The 16,863-nt window shown below is 42.4% G+C and overlaps 1 protein-coding gene across 1 annotated transcript; it reads right to left on the bottom strand.

Annotated features, from left to right (window-relative positions):
* Positions 1 to 5,316: 5,316 nt before the first annotated feature.
* LOC117061220 (T-cell surface glycoprotein CD4-like) lies at positions 5,317 to 13,212 on the bottom strand. The gene is made up of 7 exons (XM_033173920.1): positions 13,103 to 13,212; positions 12,693 to 12,950; positions 11,052 to 11,351; positions 9,991 to 10,224; positions 9,531 to 9,661; positions 9,350 to 9,417; positions 5,317 to 6,043 (listed from the first exon to the last, which is right to left on the bottom strand). The coding sequence occupies exons 1-7, from the start codon at positions 13,179 to 13,181 to the stop codon at positions 6,013 to 6,015; spliced, it is 1,101 nt and encodes a 366-aa protein (XP_033029811.1). The 5' UTR covers positions 13,182 to 13,212; the 3' UTR covers positions 5,317 to 6,012.
* Positions 13,213 to 16,863: the final 3,651 nt, after the last annotated feature.

Raw genomic sequence — 16,863 nt, 5'->3', positions numbered from 1 at the left:
TTCAACCAAGAAAAATGAGAAAAATAAAATTCTGGGAATTTATCACTCACTTCCTTCCCATATGTCACATTGACATGGAGAGCCAGAGAATAACTCCTTACAGAAGCAAGTATGCAGGAGATCTGTCATCAGATGAATTTAGTAAGAGATTCTGGAGGGCCATAATTGGATCTCCTGACATTTTTTTTATTTTTACTTTAAAGTAGCTGCAGGGGATTCCCAATTTGATTGGCGCAACAGCACCAGATGAGGTTTTTGCATGTTGGCGCTATTTTAAATATTTGGAACCAAGTTAGATAAACAATAGAAATGTTCAGTTTTATTTTCCTTTTTGTCCTTGGCTGTTTCCCATTCAGATAATCCCTGTCCCTCATTTTAGGGTCTGCAAACTATGATGTATGCTTCTGGGACACCCAAAGATAATTCTCCTGGATAGCTCAGTTGGTTAGGGCGTGGTGCTGAAAACTAAGGATGCAGGTTCGATCCCTGTGTGGGACAGCTGGCCTGGATATTCTTGCATTGCAGGCGGTTGGACTAGATGAACCTCAGGGTCCCTTCCAACTCGACAGTTCCAGAATTCAGTGGGCTTGTTTGCATTACAGGAAGAAGTCCCAGACTTTAACCAGCAAAGGGAGTATTCTCCCTTTGGTTTGTCAGCCCTGTCTGACTTTGGAACTAGGGCAATGAGAGCAATACAGTACCTATACCTAGCCAAGCTCCATTAGATTAAAGGAACGTTGAGGTATGGAGAGGGAAAGGAGGTTCATGTTACCAATGTCTCATCTACAACGTGTAAATTCCACTCAACCATACGGGACAGCAGCATTCAAAGGGTGCCTACCATTGAAGAAGTGGCATAGAAGCCTAAACTCTTCTTTCTGGTAGAGTTGGCTGGACCCTTTCAAATGGTGAGGGCAGCCCAGAGCCCTTGAAAACACAAGGATGCTCTGCATTGCTTGTGGAGGGCAATTGTTTTTGAGCCAGCCCTAAACACATGAAGCCACAGTCCAGTCCAGGCAGTGAAAGACAAAGGAGAAAATGTTGGCACACATTTCCCCCTCTCTCAGGGTTGTGTGAGACACTTTGGTAGCTGACAGGGCAGCAAGCGAGGAGGAGTTTAGGAAGGCACAGTCAGGAGTCGGAGGAAGAGGTGTTGTGGGACTGACACAGTCCTAACGGAATATATTGATGTGTGCTGCCGAAAGCACAGGGCACTTGTCTGCAGTCAAGCAAGGAGCAGATATTGTCCTTTCTGGATAAGCACTCTCAATAAATCTCCTGAAGTCCCCAAGCTGCGTTAGTGCTGGCACATTTCATGGTCACCCAAAGAAGTCGCAGCAAAAATTCACAAGGTAGGTATCAAAATTCTTTATTACGGAAGTGTGATAGAAGTGGCTCTGCACTTTAAAAGGGGAGCGACAACTATGACCTAAATAAACAGCAAGAGGGAGAAGAGCAGTTTCTCTGAGCATAAAAGAATACTGAAAAGGTAGGGATGGGATCTGAAACCAGGTACTGCAATGTTACTTTTGTTAATTAAACAATCCATGGCCTTATAAACCTGGGGTGGGGGGGAGCAGTTATTGTTTTTGTTCGTGACTATGCTATATATTTTTGTGTTTTTATATTGTAAACTGTCCTGTGATCCTTGGACGAAGGGCAGTATAGAAATTTTAATAATAATAATAATAATAATAATAATAATAATAATAATAATAATCAACCTGCTTCTAAGAGTCTAGATCAGTGTTTCCCAAACTTGGGCTTCCATCTGTTTTGGGACTACAATTCCCATCAACCCTGACCATTGGTCCTGCTTGCAAGGGAACAGCTTGGATTGGCTGGCTAAACCAGGTGAGGGCAACCGATGGGTCTGAAATCCTAGGTAAATTAGGGACATGGCCTGCATGCAAAGACAGGATCCAGAGGATTGAGCGGGCAAGACCAATAGTGGGTCCAATGGTCACGAAGGCAGTTTCTATATGTACTGTAGAGTGAAGTGGGGCTCATCAACCTGGGAAGGTAGCCCACCTAGGAGAAGGAAAACTCTGGTCCTAAACTTCTGCTGCCTTGCAGGATATCTTCAGGAGGGGAAAGGGTTGAGGAGTGAATCCTTCACAAATCTGGAGTGGAGTCTTGTACACCTCCTTCCAGCAACTCCTGCAGCCAAGCTGGTGCCAAACATACTTTCCTTTGGACCCCATCAGTGAGGCTGGGGGGGGGGGTGTTCTTGTCATCTAGGCAGCCCAGGACCTCCATACACACCGCCCAGGCCTGTGCCCTGTTTTGACTTTACCCCTGCAGATGCACTCCATCAAGACAGAAGGATGCCGACAACATATATTTGTGAGTGAAGTTGGGATCTACATTGCTTAGTAGTGCAAGACGTGTGTGATAACACAAGTAAATTAAAAAGACTAAGCTGCAGACACTTTTCCTGCAGAATGAGGAAGAGAAGAAGCATTCAGCCCGCCCTCTTGCTCCCCACCCCCATCTCCCCAAGGCCTTGAAAATATAAGGGGGGAAATCCACTTCATGGTCATTCAGACATCGCTGATTCAGAGGGACAACATGAAGCTCTCTCCCCTTGAGGAAGATGAGTCACATGGGGGGGGGGAGAGACGGAGTGGATTGGATTGGGACATCACAGCTTCATGCTTAGTAGCAGAAATAAACTATACCTTAGAAGGGACCCTTTCACTACGTAGCCCCGCCACATGAACAGTTTTGGACCATATTTGCAAGCTTTCTGGAGTCTTTTTATCTGACCCAATGCTAATTTAAATTGCCATTCTACTGCTTTCATCCTCCCCACCTTCAACTCATGCTCGGTATTACGAAATGCACAATTAGTATAATAATTAGAAAATGCAAATCGGTATTAGAATCTGCACACTGACTGCCGTTTGTATTTAAAGTACATGTGCGAGCTCTGCGTGCCAGTACTAAGCCAATGTTATATTTCAGTTCATGCTTGCCCATCATTACTTATCTCGTCCTGCAAATATGCAGCCACGGGATGAGTTCTAGGTCTCAGTTCACACAGAGCTTAATCCTGAAAAAGAGAAATGTTACCAGTATATTTTATTCTTGTGAAAGCTGTCCCATTTGTGCTTTTCAAGCTGGTCTTTGACCATAATAAAATTATGAAATGAAGCTCACACCTCTCATTGAGTTTACGTATTGAAGGTACACATGCAAGAGGCTCATTTATCATTATATTTTAGGGAAGGATTCATGTTCTCATTCCTTTATATTTTCTGGATGTCCCAGGGCCATATTATAAAGTAGTTGTGTTCTGTGTTACAAATCAAGCACTGCTAGTTGTTTCTTCTTGTTTTCCAATGTATTTCTTATCAATAAAAAAATTGTGTGGCGTGAACAAATTTTTATTCTGAAAGTGTGGTCCAGAGAAAACAGTTTGAGAGCCACCATGTTAGCATGTGCTAGTGTTTACTTCTTGGTTCCATCTTGGCCACATGTAAAATCTTTACAGTACTTAAAATGGCTTTGTTTGCTGTGACTAATAAGCCTTAAGGTTTCTCCCAATCAGCAGTCTTTCCAGGCTGATTCTTTCTGCATGTATGCAGAAGGATATCTATCTATCTGTCTGTCTGTCTGTCTATCTATCTATCTATCTATCTATCTATCTATCTATCTATCTATCTAACTTTTGGTACAAGATATGTACCAAAGTCCAATAAAGGTAAAATCTTCTCTAGGTAAACTGAGGTGAGGGGATGAAGGTGTGGAAAGGGGTGGCAAGAAACCAGTAACGCTTTTGGGGAGGGGTTGAAAAGGGGACAATTGGAAGGAGAGCCTACCGGTAATGGTACTGAACCTTTGTTTTCCAGAGCAGTTAATTGATGGAAATACCAGGCTTGGCATCATCCCTCTAAATAAACATGTACCAGGAGGTTGTTGGTTTTGTGACAAATGCTATTGTTGGAAAAGCCATAAAAGGGGGGATGCGTGTGGTCTGTAAGGAGAGAAAGTGGGACGCCTGGGAGCAATGTGAGGTAGAGAAGGAATAAGGATTTTGCGGGGGGAAGAAACAATTACATCAAAGTACTGGAGACAGTAATATCCAAAATACACTGTGAGGATGAGCTCCAAATGAATATCTCCATACTGGATGACTGAGAAACAAGATGACAGATGAAACCCAGCAAATTAAAGCATGCTGGGACAAATACAGTGTAATGCTGCCAACTATACACATGTATTCTGATGGGTTCTGAGCTGGGTTTTACAATTTAGGAAATAAATCCTGGGGTCAAACCGGAAAGCTCACTGAAAATGTCAAGTTGGTGTTCGGCGGCACTGAAAAAGGCCGTGTTTGGGATTATTAAGAAGGGGACAGGATATAAAAAGCAAACACGATAATACTATATTATATAAGGCCACAGTGCTTCCATATTTAGAATATTCTGTTGTCCTGTTTCCATCAGGATGGTGGTTGGTGGAGAATCATTTACCTTATCGGCAGGATTCTAAGAAGTTGAAGCTGTACAGCTTAAGGATAAATGATGACTACAGGGAGACACAATTAAGTTTAAAACAATCACACAACAGTATATTGATACATGAATAGCCAGTATACTGTAAATATACAGAATAAGTGAGATAAGAGTTTTATTCAACAGAGGGTTGGTGTCACCATATGTTTGTAAACTTCCCTGTAACTGATCCTGGTGCACCAGTGTGTGGCTGATCTACTCTGATATAAAAAAAATACTTCTTGAGCAGGTAGCCTTCTCATAGCCCTTCCAGCTGCCATTGGTTTAGCTGCTCTGAAGTTACAGAGCACCTTGGCAGTGTAGGGTTTGGCAGCTTTGTTTTCGTTTTGGTAAGCCTACCAAGACATTTCATTTACCTCCTTATACCCTTTTTTTTTTTAAGTATCTGTTCATGTTTGTAAAGGACCCCTGACAGTTAAGTCCAGTCGCGAATAACTCTGCGATTGCGGTGCTCATCTCACTTTACTGGCCGAGGGAGCCGACGTTTGTCCACAGACAGTTTTTCCAGGTCACGTGGCCAGCATGACTAAGCCGCTTCTGGCGAACCAGAGCAGCGCACGGAAACGCCGTTAACCTTCCCACCAGAGTGGTACCTATTTATCCACTTGCACTTTGACGTGCTTTCGAACTGCTAGGTTGGCAGGAGCTAGGACAGAGCAACGGGAGCTCACCCCGTCGCAGGGATTCAAACCACCGACCTTCCGATCGGCAAGCCCAAGGCTCAGTGGTTTGTATATTATTGATCATTGTTATATATTGCATACAAATAAACCACTTAGGGGATTATTTAATTAAGCAGTTCATGATTTTTTTCTTAACAAAATTAGGGGGGGGGTGAAACTCCAAGATTTGTGAGCAATTCTAACTAATATGTATAATGTTTGCCTGCACACACCTAGGAATTTTGAATGGCAGTGTTGGTGAGGATCAGCTGAACATATCTGAAGCCTTTCACTTTATGTATCTGTCTGTGATGTTAATAATCATTTAGGAGAACATTACAACAAGTTAATCTAAACATGACATTTGGCATGTGTGTCTTGGACCTGGAGCTGTGGCAGGAGTGCATGCTGAGATATGGAACAAAGGAGAAAAAGAACAAAGCAAGGCATTGAAAAACAACAACCCAATGAAGGCAATAGCACTCTAGCATGGAATGGGTGTCAATGGCACATTTGCCTTTCTTGTTGCTTCCAGATGAAATGTTTCCACCCAGATTTGGTTGCATGGTGTTGGCAATTTTTTCCAGTATTCATTCTGATCGGTTTGCACGGGGGCTATACAATTTCAAGCCAAGCAATTGTTACCCTATACATTCCAGTGTGTCGCATTCCAGTGCATCACTTTCCTTTCTGCAAAAAGTCCAAATTTTTAAAAAGAGGATTTGTTGCACAAAGGCCCAAATCCACTTTTAACTGGGCAACCTAAATTTTCTGGTATGCCACTGAATCCCACCTGCAAAACAGTGACAGCCTACAAGCGCCCTCTTGTCTCAAGCATGGTAGTAATCATTTGTCAGCTCCCTGTAAGAGAAAAAATAAATAGTTCCCTGAGATTTACAGCAGGATATAGCAGGGGGGGGAAACATAGCATGCTGTTAAGACTAGGAAAATGGGGAGGCACATTTGTTTGAGATTTCATGTGGATAAATGCACTTGGTTTTGCAATGTGAGGTGCACAATTTGTATAATGCAGTTCAAAAAAGAGTAAAAGTGAATTGCTAGGTGGTTGATCACCTAGCCTCTGATGGAAGTGCCTTGCATTGTTTTCTAATTGTAGCCTATGTGGACATAAATGACTAAAGGCTTCTCCACAATGGAGTTCACTGTGTTTTTGCAGCTGTTTGCCTTCCCATTTAATCTGTGTAGCTCACATAATCTTACTCTGAAACAACACCAAATTTGATGCTTGCCCCTTGTAAATTCAGATGGATAATCTGATAAATTGGGGGAAATTGGGGTATAAACCACTCCAATTGTGGTCACAGACAATTTTGTTCTGGGGTGGAAGGATCACTTGCCACTTTCTGCTACTCCTCTTTCCATGCGCACAACTTCCCTCAATGCTTTCATTTCTTTTCTGAGCATGCTTGTAACTATTTCCAGCACTCTTCTGAACCATATTCCCCCCTTTGACACCCCCCCAGATTTGCACAAAACCAGAAAAATGCATAAGCAAACAACATAAAAAATTTCTACACCAGACTTCCGGCGAGGACGCCATTGCGGGCAGTCGAGGGTCGTTTCGGCAGCGAGACGACCCTGGCCTGTCCCGGGGGTAGGAGCTCCGCTACCGCACAGCGGGCTCCGCCGAACCGCGGGTCGAGCGTCCCGCGGCACGGGCACTCCAGCGGGCCCACTATGGCGCTGAACCCTTCTCCCGTTCCCCTTGTAAAAGGGGCATGGGAGTGAAGGGACAACGGCGCCGGGCTGTGGGGGCTATGCCCAACCAGGCAGGCGAAGTGGCGGCTGCCGCCTGCAATGAGCGTGTCGTTCTTACCTGATCTGAAAGGAAAAAAAAGAAGAACCCCGTAAGCTGTAAGTACAGAGTTAATTGGATTTTAAAATTTTGCAATTGGCACCCCGGGAGGAATGTAAAAAGGAAGCCCGTTCCTCTCTTTGCTGAAGGAAGAAAATAACAATGTTTCTAGCTGCTGCACTAGTGGATACAATGTCTCTATGGAGCTTTTTGACAAGTGAGATCGGCTGAATCCCTGTTAGGGGAACTAAGATGTTGGAAATATTTCTTCTTTGAAGTTGTTGGATTATAATCTTTTCACCCTGACTTGGGGGAAAATGGCGACTGAAACTTGTGGCTAAAGATGGAAAAGTACTGAAACTTGATACCCTCTGCCTACTTCTACCATGCTTGGTTTCGTTTTTAAACTGGCTTTAGATCCGGGCTTGACCCATGAACAAAGGATAATTCTTTTGAAGTTAGAACTGCTAAACCAGAAACTAATTTTGTTGAAGCAGAATATTGAGGAAAAGTTTTATGCAACAGGAAAGACTCTTGAGAACTTTGCTAAACTGGAAGAAAACCTTGCTAGGGAACTTAAGGAAATATTTGAGGAACAAAATATAGTGACTATGCAACTCCAAGAAGATGGAAAATCCTGTTGGTGTGAGAGACCCAGGGTTGAAAGACAATTTATATCCGATTTCTGGGGTGAGAGCCTAGAAATGAAGGGAAAACGACTTTTGAAATTGCAATTTGAAGATGACTGGAACTTTGGAATGGAGATGCTGGAAGGTGATGCTTTGTGTTCCCTGGAGTTCTCTGCAAGGATGTTTATGGACTGTGGTCTGACTTTTGGCTATAAAGAAGAAGAGGACATTCTGGACAATGATGTTGGAGGGAGGTGGAGAGATGTCTGGTGGGTGATCCCGAGATGGCGAAGGAAAATGGTTAGAAGGGGGATAGGGTGAAAATATTTAAAATATAATTAGGACGGCTCATCATGGTACCCTGAAGTCAGTGTGTTAAGAATTTATGATTTTGAACTAGTGAAGAGATATGTGAATTGATTTATTAGCAGCAGTCTAAGTAAAATAAGATGTAGGATTTGATCTAAGAAGTAATATGTTGTATTGTGAAGTAAAAATAAATATTAAGAAGTTATATCTGGATATTTTGATGGTGATAGATTTAAATTTCAGAGATGAGAAGTTATTAAAGTAAATTAGAATTGGAAGCAAAGGAGAGAAAACGGGGGAAGTCCCCCAAGTAGATTCGAAACAAGATTTTTTTATTAGTAAAAGGAATGTTGGTATTCCAGTCTAGGTTGGTATCTTTGTTTATTTCTGTTTTGGCTGTTGTATTTGTTGATGTTGTATTTGTTTTACTATATTGTTTTTTGTTTGTGTGGAAAACCAATAAAATCTTTGTAAAAAAAAAAAATTCTACACCAGATACTGCAAATTGATCTGAAGTGTGCTAAAAATCTGCAATTGCTTCCATTTCTTTTATGGCTATGCTCACAACTATTTCCAGCACTCCTGAAAGGAGGAGCACATGGGGATAGCCGGGGGGGGGCAGCTGCTTCCCACATCATTAAAAATCAATACAGATCTTAGGTTCTGCCCCCCACCGAAAAGTCTGCCCTCCCTAACAAAAATCCTTGCTACAAACATGGAGGAGCATACCGTTTTTCACTGTTTTGATCCCTAGGATTTGCACCAAACCAGAAAAGTCAAGGAAATTGTATCAAATTTTTAAGGTGGTTTGCTTGAGCCATTTTCTAGTTTTGTGCAAAACCAAGATATCAAAAGGGGAAAAAATACCAGATATTGCACTGTGCACAGATATCTGTGCACATGCCCTATTGATACTTAATCATCATAGCAGATTTAACAAATTAGAAGGCAGACACAAACGCAAAAAGGAGATGCTACTGGAATGAACAGGATTCAAGTATGTAATTTGAATGAGGGGGAAAGTGGATATACAGCTAAATAATGCTTGCATGTGGTTCATGCAAGCTTTACTTGGTTTAACTGGTAGACTATTCAAGTAGAACTTCAGTTGATTAACGGGGTAGAGGACAAATTTTAACTGGTGATGCTGAGAGCATGTTTATCATTTTTTAGGCTATTTTCATTTTGGTCCATTACTGCAAAATGAAACCGCTAAAGGTGGTATTAAAAGAGAAACAACCCTGTTCTCTTTAATCTGTCTTGTCTCTTGGTAGAGAATGATAACAAGTGTCATCAGCTGGTCTTGTTGACTCCTAGTCCCCTTTCCCTGAGGAAGACCTGGAAAAATAAGTGACAAAGGGTCCTCCTTTAAGTCAATGCAGTGTATCTGCTGAGTGCAGCTCTGGTACGTACTTATGACACTGACAAGTCTTCTTTTCAAGCAAGTGCTGCCTGGCCTGAGCCATCCTCCTTGCTCTTTGCTGCCAAAAAATAAAGCAGAGTTTTATGTTCTTCCAAGTTCTCTTCCATGGACTTCTATATGTACAAGTATTTCCCCCCTCCCCTTTCCATTTATAAGCACATATCCACTCACCCTTTTCTGTTTAACTGTTTTGGAACTGAACACACACACGCCTATGATGATCAACAGCAGCAACATCACACCAGCTCCAATGGCTATGTAAGTCAGTGGGAATGAATTCAGCATAGCAGCTGAGCCATCATCTGTGGCAAAAAGGGAGAGTTGAGATGAGAGGAGGATACACATATGAAATGGAAATAAATAATGTAGGATGGAAACAAATGATACAGGGTGGTAGTCAACAAAGTTTTGCCCAGAGTAGAAATCAATGGACCTAAGTTCATCAATTTAAATGGGTCTACCATGAGTAAAACTCACTGTGCTGAAAATTACCAAAGCCACAGGCATCTGATGAAGTATGCTTTGGCCCACGAAAACAAATGCCATTCTAAATATGTTACATCATTAAAGTGAAAAGACCTTGTGGTTTTTGCTGCAATGGGCTGCCATGGCTACCACTTCTGGAACATACCCACAAAGTAGATCATACTGAGCTTCTCTTTGTCCTGCACCATGAGGCTGCACTTCCACTCCCCTGCACTTCTAGTCCCATAACAAAATTTGCCCTCTGGAAGGTGAGTTTCACATTTGGGTGAGCCATGCTTATTATTCCAGCACAACTGAGACTTAGAAAGATCAGGAGCAGAGACATGACAGCAGAGGGTCACATTTTCTTTGGAATCAAGTCTAGGGCGGTCAGCAGAAACTGCAGGGAAGACAAGAAAGGAACATTCATGGGGGTCCCATTTCCACAAAGCTCAGGAGAGAATGCCAAGCATCCATGCTGGAGATGCTCATTGCTACAAGAGACACACTCATCTTATGATCTAAGGTTCTGGGTTGCCTGACCCACAAGAAAGGCTTCCTCCCAATAGAAAGGTAGAAACACTTGGATCGACACACAGACTTGAGGTGGTACAGCTCAATCGGCTTTATTCAGAGGGTCACAATGCAGAGGAAGTCAGTGAATGCTGTCCATGTTTTGGGCACCAGCTTATATCCTGGGTTTGGCATATTGCCCTGGGTCCTTTCGCCACCCTCCAAACACACAAGCGGAGGCACTTTTAAGTGTGGCACAAAACGGTACCAAAGCAGCACTCTACTTTGGCAGTGGTTTGGAATCAATCAGATGAGGTTGTGTTTCTGGCCCATTTACTTATGACCCCGGTTTGAGTGTCAATTACTCAGTTGGGGGGGGCAGCAGGGAAAGCGGGGTCTGCAGCACAAAACTGCACCAAACCAATCAGGCAGCAAACTGTCTTGGGCTGGGCTGACCAAACCATCAAAACACCCTCTCTACCAGTGCCGATTTCCAATCCAAATCAGAGCACCCTTTAGTTGCTTCAGAGTTTTTGTTTGTTTCGACCTCGCATCTATTTTTGCCCAAAGTTTTAGGAGTTCCCGGGAATTGTTTCTGTTTTTCAACCAGAAGTTTCACCAGGTCTAGATGGGATAGTTTTTGCAAGTGTGATATAAGCAGTGTTATGATAATTGTTTACAACATAACACAAAGTGATCAAGACTTATTCTTACCTTTCATCACTACCAAGTGGATGGTCTTACTCAAATTCCTCCATGTAAATTCAATACTGCACTTGTGCTCTCCAGCATGCTCAAACTGGACCTTGTCTATCTTTTGCTGAAGCAAGGAACTGTTGAAATTGTTTAAGTCAACCTCCATAATGGTCTTGTTATCATTCATCCACCTCAAAACTGGGCTTCTTAGGATGTTCTTTGGAATCTCTTGGAAGTTAATGTTCAATTCACATGACAGGACAACTGTGCTATTAACAGCCGCATACCTTGTATCTACATCCAGTGAATTAACAAAACCTGATTTTAAGACAGAAAAAACAGGAATAAATAATTTCAATTTTCCTCAGTAAAGAGTAGGGAGAAACTCTCTTCCCCCTACAGAATTCTAGAGAGGCATTACTTGTGTCATTTCCACCTATTTCTGGATTCCCTAAACCAAGTAAAAGGTAAAGGGACCCATGACCATTAGGTCCAGTCGTGTCGAACTCGGGTTGCGGCACTCATCTTGTGTTACTGGCCGAGGGAGCTTCCAGGTCAGGTAGCCAGCATGACTAAGCCGCTTCTGGTGAACCACAGCAGTGCACGGAAACACCATTTACCTTCCCACTGGAGAGGTACCTATTTATCTACTTGCACTTTGACGTGCTTTCGAACTGCTTGGTGGGCAGGAGCTGGGAGCGAGCAACGGGAGCTCACCCCGTCGCAGGGATTTGAACCGCCGACCTTCTGATCAGCAAGCCCTAGGCTTTGTGGTTTAACCCACAGCGCCACCCGCATCTCCCTAAACCAAGTAGACTCTGCAAATAAAAAGCTATGAAAATGAAAAAAGTGGCTGCATCATCACCATCAAGTACTCAAAGATCTCATCTCCAAAGTTTGGCAAATGCACCATTTAAAGGCATGGGGGGCAGATGGTAACAGAAACTGGCACTGGAGTAATTAAGATAGACTATTCAAGGGACAATTAAAGTGCTGTTCAACCCCCCACCTAGTATTAATCAGTCAACAAGAAGCAAGGAACATGCAGGACCAACTTTTCATTAAAGGTACAAGTTTCCTGAAAGGCCTTAAAAACATTTTACTTGTCTACAGCGGAAAGAGAGGTTATGCAACTGAGTTTTATTGCAAAAAAACTGACAAAAGAGAAGAAGTGGGGTGTGCACAGAAAATGATCTGGCAACAATGTCCTCTGGATTATCCATAAAAATAAGTGATTGAACAAATGATGGCGATTCCAGCCTTTAACTCGGATGGCCTGGAAGCATCACACAGTCACTACAATATCTTTTTACGGTTCCCTTTATAAAGTTGTACAACTTGGCAGAATTAACCATGATGCATAAGACCTCTTCAGGCTGCCCCCATCACTGCGAGCCGGATGGTGACTGTCTGCAGTGGGGAGCAGGTTTGATTTTTTGGGGGGGTAGGCTACTGATGCATTTTATAACCCTGATTTTCTGCTCACGTAGACTCCCTGCTGCAGATGGTCACCTTCCAACTTGTGGAAGGAAACAAATGAGATAGGGATGGGGCACGCTCCTCCCGCTTCCTCCTCCACATAACATTAATATACTGGTAGTTGTTAGTGTTGGTTCTTCTGCAAGGAAAAGAACCGACGAGGTCAGTGATTTTTCCTACCTATCACTTTGACATCATGGGTGATGCGAAGCCCACTACGACTAATGATACATTCCCAGGTCCCTTGGTCCTCCTGAGCGTTAAGGTCCTTTATCTGCAGCCTCCGATCTTTATTTTGTAGAGTCCATCGCGCTTTTTTATCGGTTATTTTTGACTTGTTGGGGCCAAACCACTCAACCGGGGTAGACATGTCCAAGGAAGACAGTTCCAGTTGTGTAATGTCACCCTCCAGGAGGTATTCATCTGAAGGTCCTTTTACTATGAAGGGGGGGGGGGAAGCCTTATTAGGTTAATTGCTTTTACCTAGAGCTCTCCCCTGTCCTTCTCCCCCAAGCAAGTGCAGGAAGATGGGACAGGGAAAAAGGAGCTAACATTTAATTTTTCTTCTTTCTCCATATCACATCACTCACCACTCCACAAGTTAAGATTAGTAGTTTTTATTTTCCCATGTGCTTCACATGTATACTGTCCTTCTTTTCCATTTCTCATAATTAAAGAGTAATCCCCTTTCTCTGGATCCTTTAACCGGTCTGATGCTGATGCTGATGATGAGGGAACTTTGAAAGAAGAGGAGTCACAGAGAGTTAAAGCTTTTTTTTTTTATCAGAGAGCAAAGGTTCTGCCTTCCCTCTTTTAAACTCATGGTGAATGGTACAACTGGATTTTTACCTCTTAAAAGGTATCCACGCTGATATTTAACCATTTCTTGTGATTTATATTTCCAGATCACTGGGACGCTTGGGTTAACTACCCGCATATCAACTTGGCAAGGAAGGGTAACCTCTTGCCCATAAGTAGCATCTATGACATTCACTTCACTCACATGAAGCATCACACCTGAAAGATACGCAGGCTCAAAAAACACAAAAACAAAACCACATGGAAAAACAAAAACAGGTCAACAGAATTCCCCCCTCCACACTGAATTCTGGGGTTTCCCGGCCCAAAGCTTACAATCTTAACTACTGCACTACAGCATCTTTGGCATTTATACTACCTTCATTTTCGTATATGCTTGCATTTATGTACTATTTTTCTTAATATCTTTTATTTAAGTGTTTCTTTATGTCACTCAAGTGTCACTGGAAAATGCATCAATTTGGATTTAATACTGAGAATTTGATCAGCCCCCAGAGTAAATAGTACAAAGGACTGCCACAGTAATTCTTCTAATTTCTGCAGGAGCTCTTACGCCTGGTTTCAAACCAAAGGATTGACCAGATTTGCAGCCAGCATGAAAACTTGCTTTTGAGTGCTGAAGTCAGCATTACAGTAGTTCAATGACTGTCAACCATATGGGTCACCCCAAGTCTCTGGAACCACAACAACTACTAAATCTGTTCCTGAAAATCTCTGCTATATACGCCCCCCCCCATTTGTTACCAAGAGAAGACAGCCTTCTGTGAGCAGGAGATATTGATCCCAGCAATCCAGTGCAGGTCTTTTTTGTAGTAACAATGGAGAGCAACAGTAAGAACACAGTATGGGCCATGGCAAGGGGGAAAATGGGTCATATGGAAATGGTTCCTATGTGGACCAACACAACTAGCTCACTTTGCTTTTTCAGCTTTCATTATATTTCTAGTCAAAGCAAAACATCTGTGTTGGTGACTCTGGCACTATGTGTGCCTACTGAAGAGAACTTACCCAGGTGAAGGACAAAGGAAACAAGAATGCATCTCAAGATCATATCCATCGGTAGAGCTTTTCCCCTGTGCGTACTGGAGACTTGGTATTCTGTCTAAGGGATCCTAGCAGGGAAAGGTCAAAAATCTTGTATCAGTGAAGTCAGCAGTGGTTTCTTCCCTGAATATATCATACACAATATATAGACACAAAATAGGCAACTGATTGATAATATGCCCTGGTGTGCAGTTAGCCATTTGGAAGCTGCTCCTCTCTATCAGGTAGTCATTATGGGAGATGTATGGCTGCCACTGATATCTGTTCAGCAAAGTAACTAGGGTGGTGCAACTGGTGTCCCAACACCAGGTGCAAGATTGTGGTGGAGGTGCAAGATTTGCTGCTACCAACCGAATAAATTATAATTTAAATACAATTTTCATATTTATTTCATTATGGGGGGGAACCCCAGAATTACCCACATGTAATTAATAAAATCATTCCATATAGTGAAACCAGATGGAGGGCCTTCTTGGTAGTGGCACCCGCCCTGTGGAATGCCCTCCCATCAGATGTCAAGGAAATAAGCAGCTATCCTATTTTTAAAAGACAACTGAAGGCAGCTCTGTTTAGGGAAGTTTTTAATATTTAATGTTGTACTGGTTTTTGATAATGAAATAAATATGAATGGAACCTTTAAATGTATGAAATTTGTTCACAGTTCCAATGGGACCCCTTTTTTGCTTCCCATTGTTCCAAATTATCATCCCTACACTTCACTGGACCACAGATGCAAGGATGGTTGTGAGACTCTGTTGTCTTGCTGCCATATTTCATATTGAGGGCTATTTTGTCTTATTTTTTAAAAACCAAGATACTTGGAAAATGAACTGATCAGATTGTGTATAGTGGAACAGTCTTGCTCATCCTCCCAAAACTCCTCGATAAGCTAATAGTAAATTATTATTGAGAAAATGTGGACCTGATCCAGAAGCCTTTTTGCTGCCAAAATCCAACTTAACCATTGAAATATTAAAGCGTAGCTCTAAAATCTGCTTTCAGAAGAGGACCTGGATGCCATTACTTTCTTCAGTTGTTCCAATACATTCCCCACCTTAAAATCATACCATGGGGAAGAGAAATACTTAGCAGAGCTAACTTCATCTTTTTCTTTGCACAGCTCTTACAGCACTGTATTTTCAGACTATGAAATCTAATTTTCTGGAAGGGAGATTTAAGAAAATCCCTAGAGATCAGCACTTTTGCATATGCAGCAACCCCTGGGTAGAGGACACGACACACAATATGTTATATGGTAAACTGTATATGTAATACCAGTTGTGAGCTGGTTGTCTGCAATCTGTAGCAGGTGACATTGAGTGGAGGAAGGCACTCCCCTGAGCTAGAATCATAGAATAATAAAAATGTAGAGTTGGAAGGGACCCAAGGGTCATCTAGTCCATCCCCCTGCAATACAGGAATCATTTACCCAACATGTGGCTTGAACTCACAACCCTGAGATTAAGAGTCTCATGCTCAACCCACTGAGCTATCCTACAAATAAATGAAAATTCACGAATAACCTCCTCCCCCCATCTAAAAAAAAAAAGAGAAAACTAACTTTTAACTTGCTTTTAAAATTTCTGATTTGGCACTACTTGGTTACTTTAAAACAGATACAGTGGTACCTTGGGTTACAAACATCTTGGGTTACAAACACTTTGAGTTACAGACTCCGCTAACCTGGAAGTAGTACCGTGGGTTAAGAACTTTACCTCAGGATGAGAACAGAAATTGCGCGGCGACGGCGCGGTGGCAGTGGGAGGCCCCATTAGATAAAGTGGTACCTCAGGTTAAGAAGGGTTTCAGATTAAGAACGGACCTCCGGAACGAATTAAGTTCATAACCAGAGGTACCACTGTATATAGGTCTGTTAACATTCTTGCTTCCAACATAATAGCATCTGTTCTCTCACTCACAATGTATGGTGTGGAAGGCGCAGTATAGCTGCCTCTCAAAGCTCTTGCCCAGCATGAAGGCACACTCCTTGCTGTTGAAGAAATTGTTTTTGCTGCTTTTTCTTCAGATTTTCAGATTCTAAGATTTCTAAACCGGGTCCTTCTGCAAGCAGAACAGATGCTTGACCACTGAGCCACACTCCTTCCCAGTAAAACTCATATTCACCAGGTCAGGCAACTTTTCTGCCTAGTCCAGTACTCTACTCCAACTGGCAGTGGATATCTAGGGTCTACAGCAGAGGCCTTCTATACCACCTGCTTGCCTGTTGCTTTTAAGTAGAGATACTAAAGATTAAATCTGGTAAACCTTTGCTTGCATAACACGTCCTCTGTCACTTAGCTATGGTTCATCTCCAAAGGAATGCAGTGACTATACCACTATGCATTTTGTAAAACAAACAAATAAACAAACAAAACAAAGCAAAACCAAAAACCAACCAGGTGTGCTGGTGAAATTAAAGAAGACAACAGGAGCTGTTAGCAAAAAGTGTAGGAAATAATAGTGTCATGTGTAGGTGCAGTACAAGGAA

Source organism: Lacerta agilis, chromosome 16, assembly GCF_009819535.1.
Source record: "Lacerta agilis isolate rLacAgi1 chromosome 16, rLacAgi1.pri, whole genome shotgun sequence".
NCBI lineage: Eukaryota > Metazoa > Chordata > Lepidosauria > Squamata > Lacertidae > Lacerta > Lacerta agilis.
The sequence above is the reverse complement of the archived record's forward strand: the minus strand, read 5'-3'. Positions and strand labels throughout refer to the sequence as shown.

Bases quoted from the DNA above. Each gene is read 5' to 3' on its own strand.
- LOC117061220 (XM_033173920.1), bottom strand. From the start codon at position 13,181: ATGAGAAATGGAAAAGAAGGACAGTATACATGTGAAGCACATGGGAAA. The intron at 11,352-12,692 runs GTAGGAAAAATC...TCTTAAAATCAG, and splicing joins CCATGATGTCAAAGTGATAG to GTTTTGTTAATTCACTGGAT. The intron at 10,225-11,051 runs GTAAGAATAAGT...TCTTCCCTGCAG, and splicing joins CCACTTGGTAGTGATGAAAG to TTTCTGCTGACCGCCCTAGA.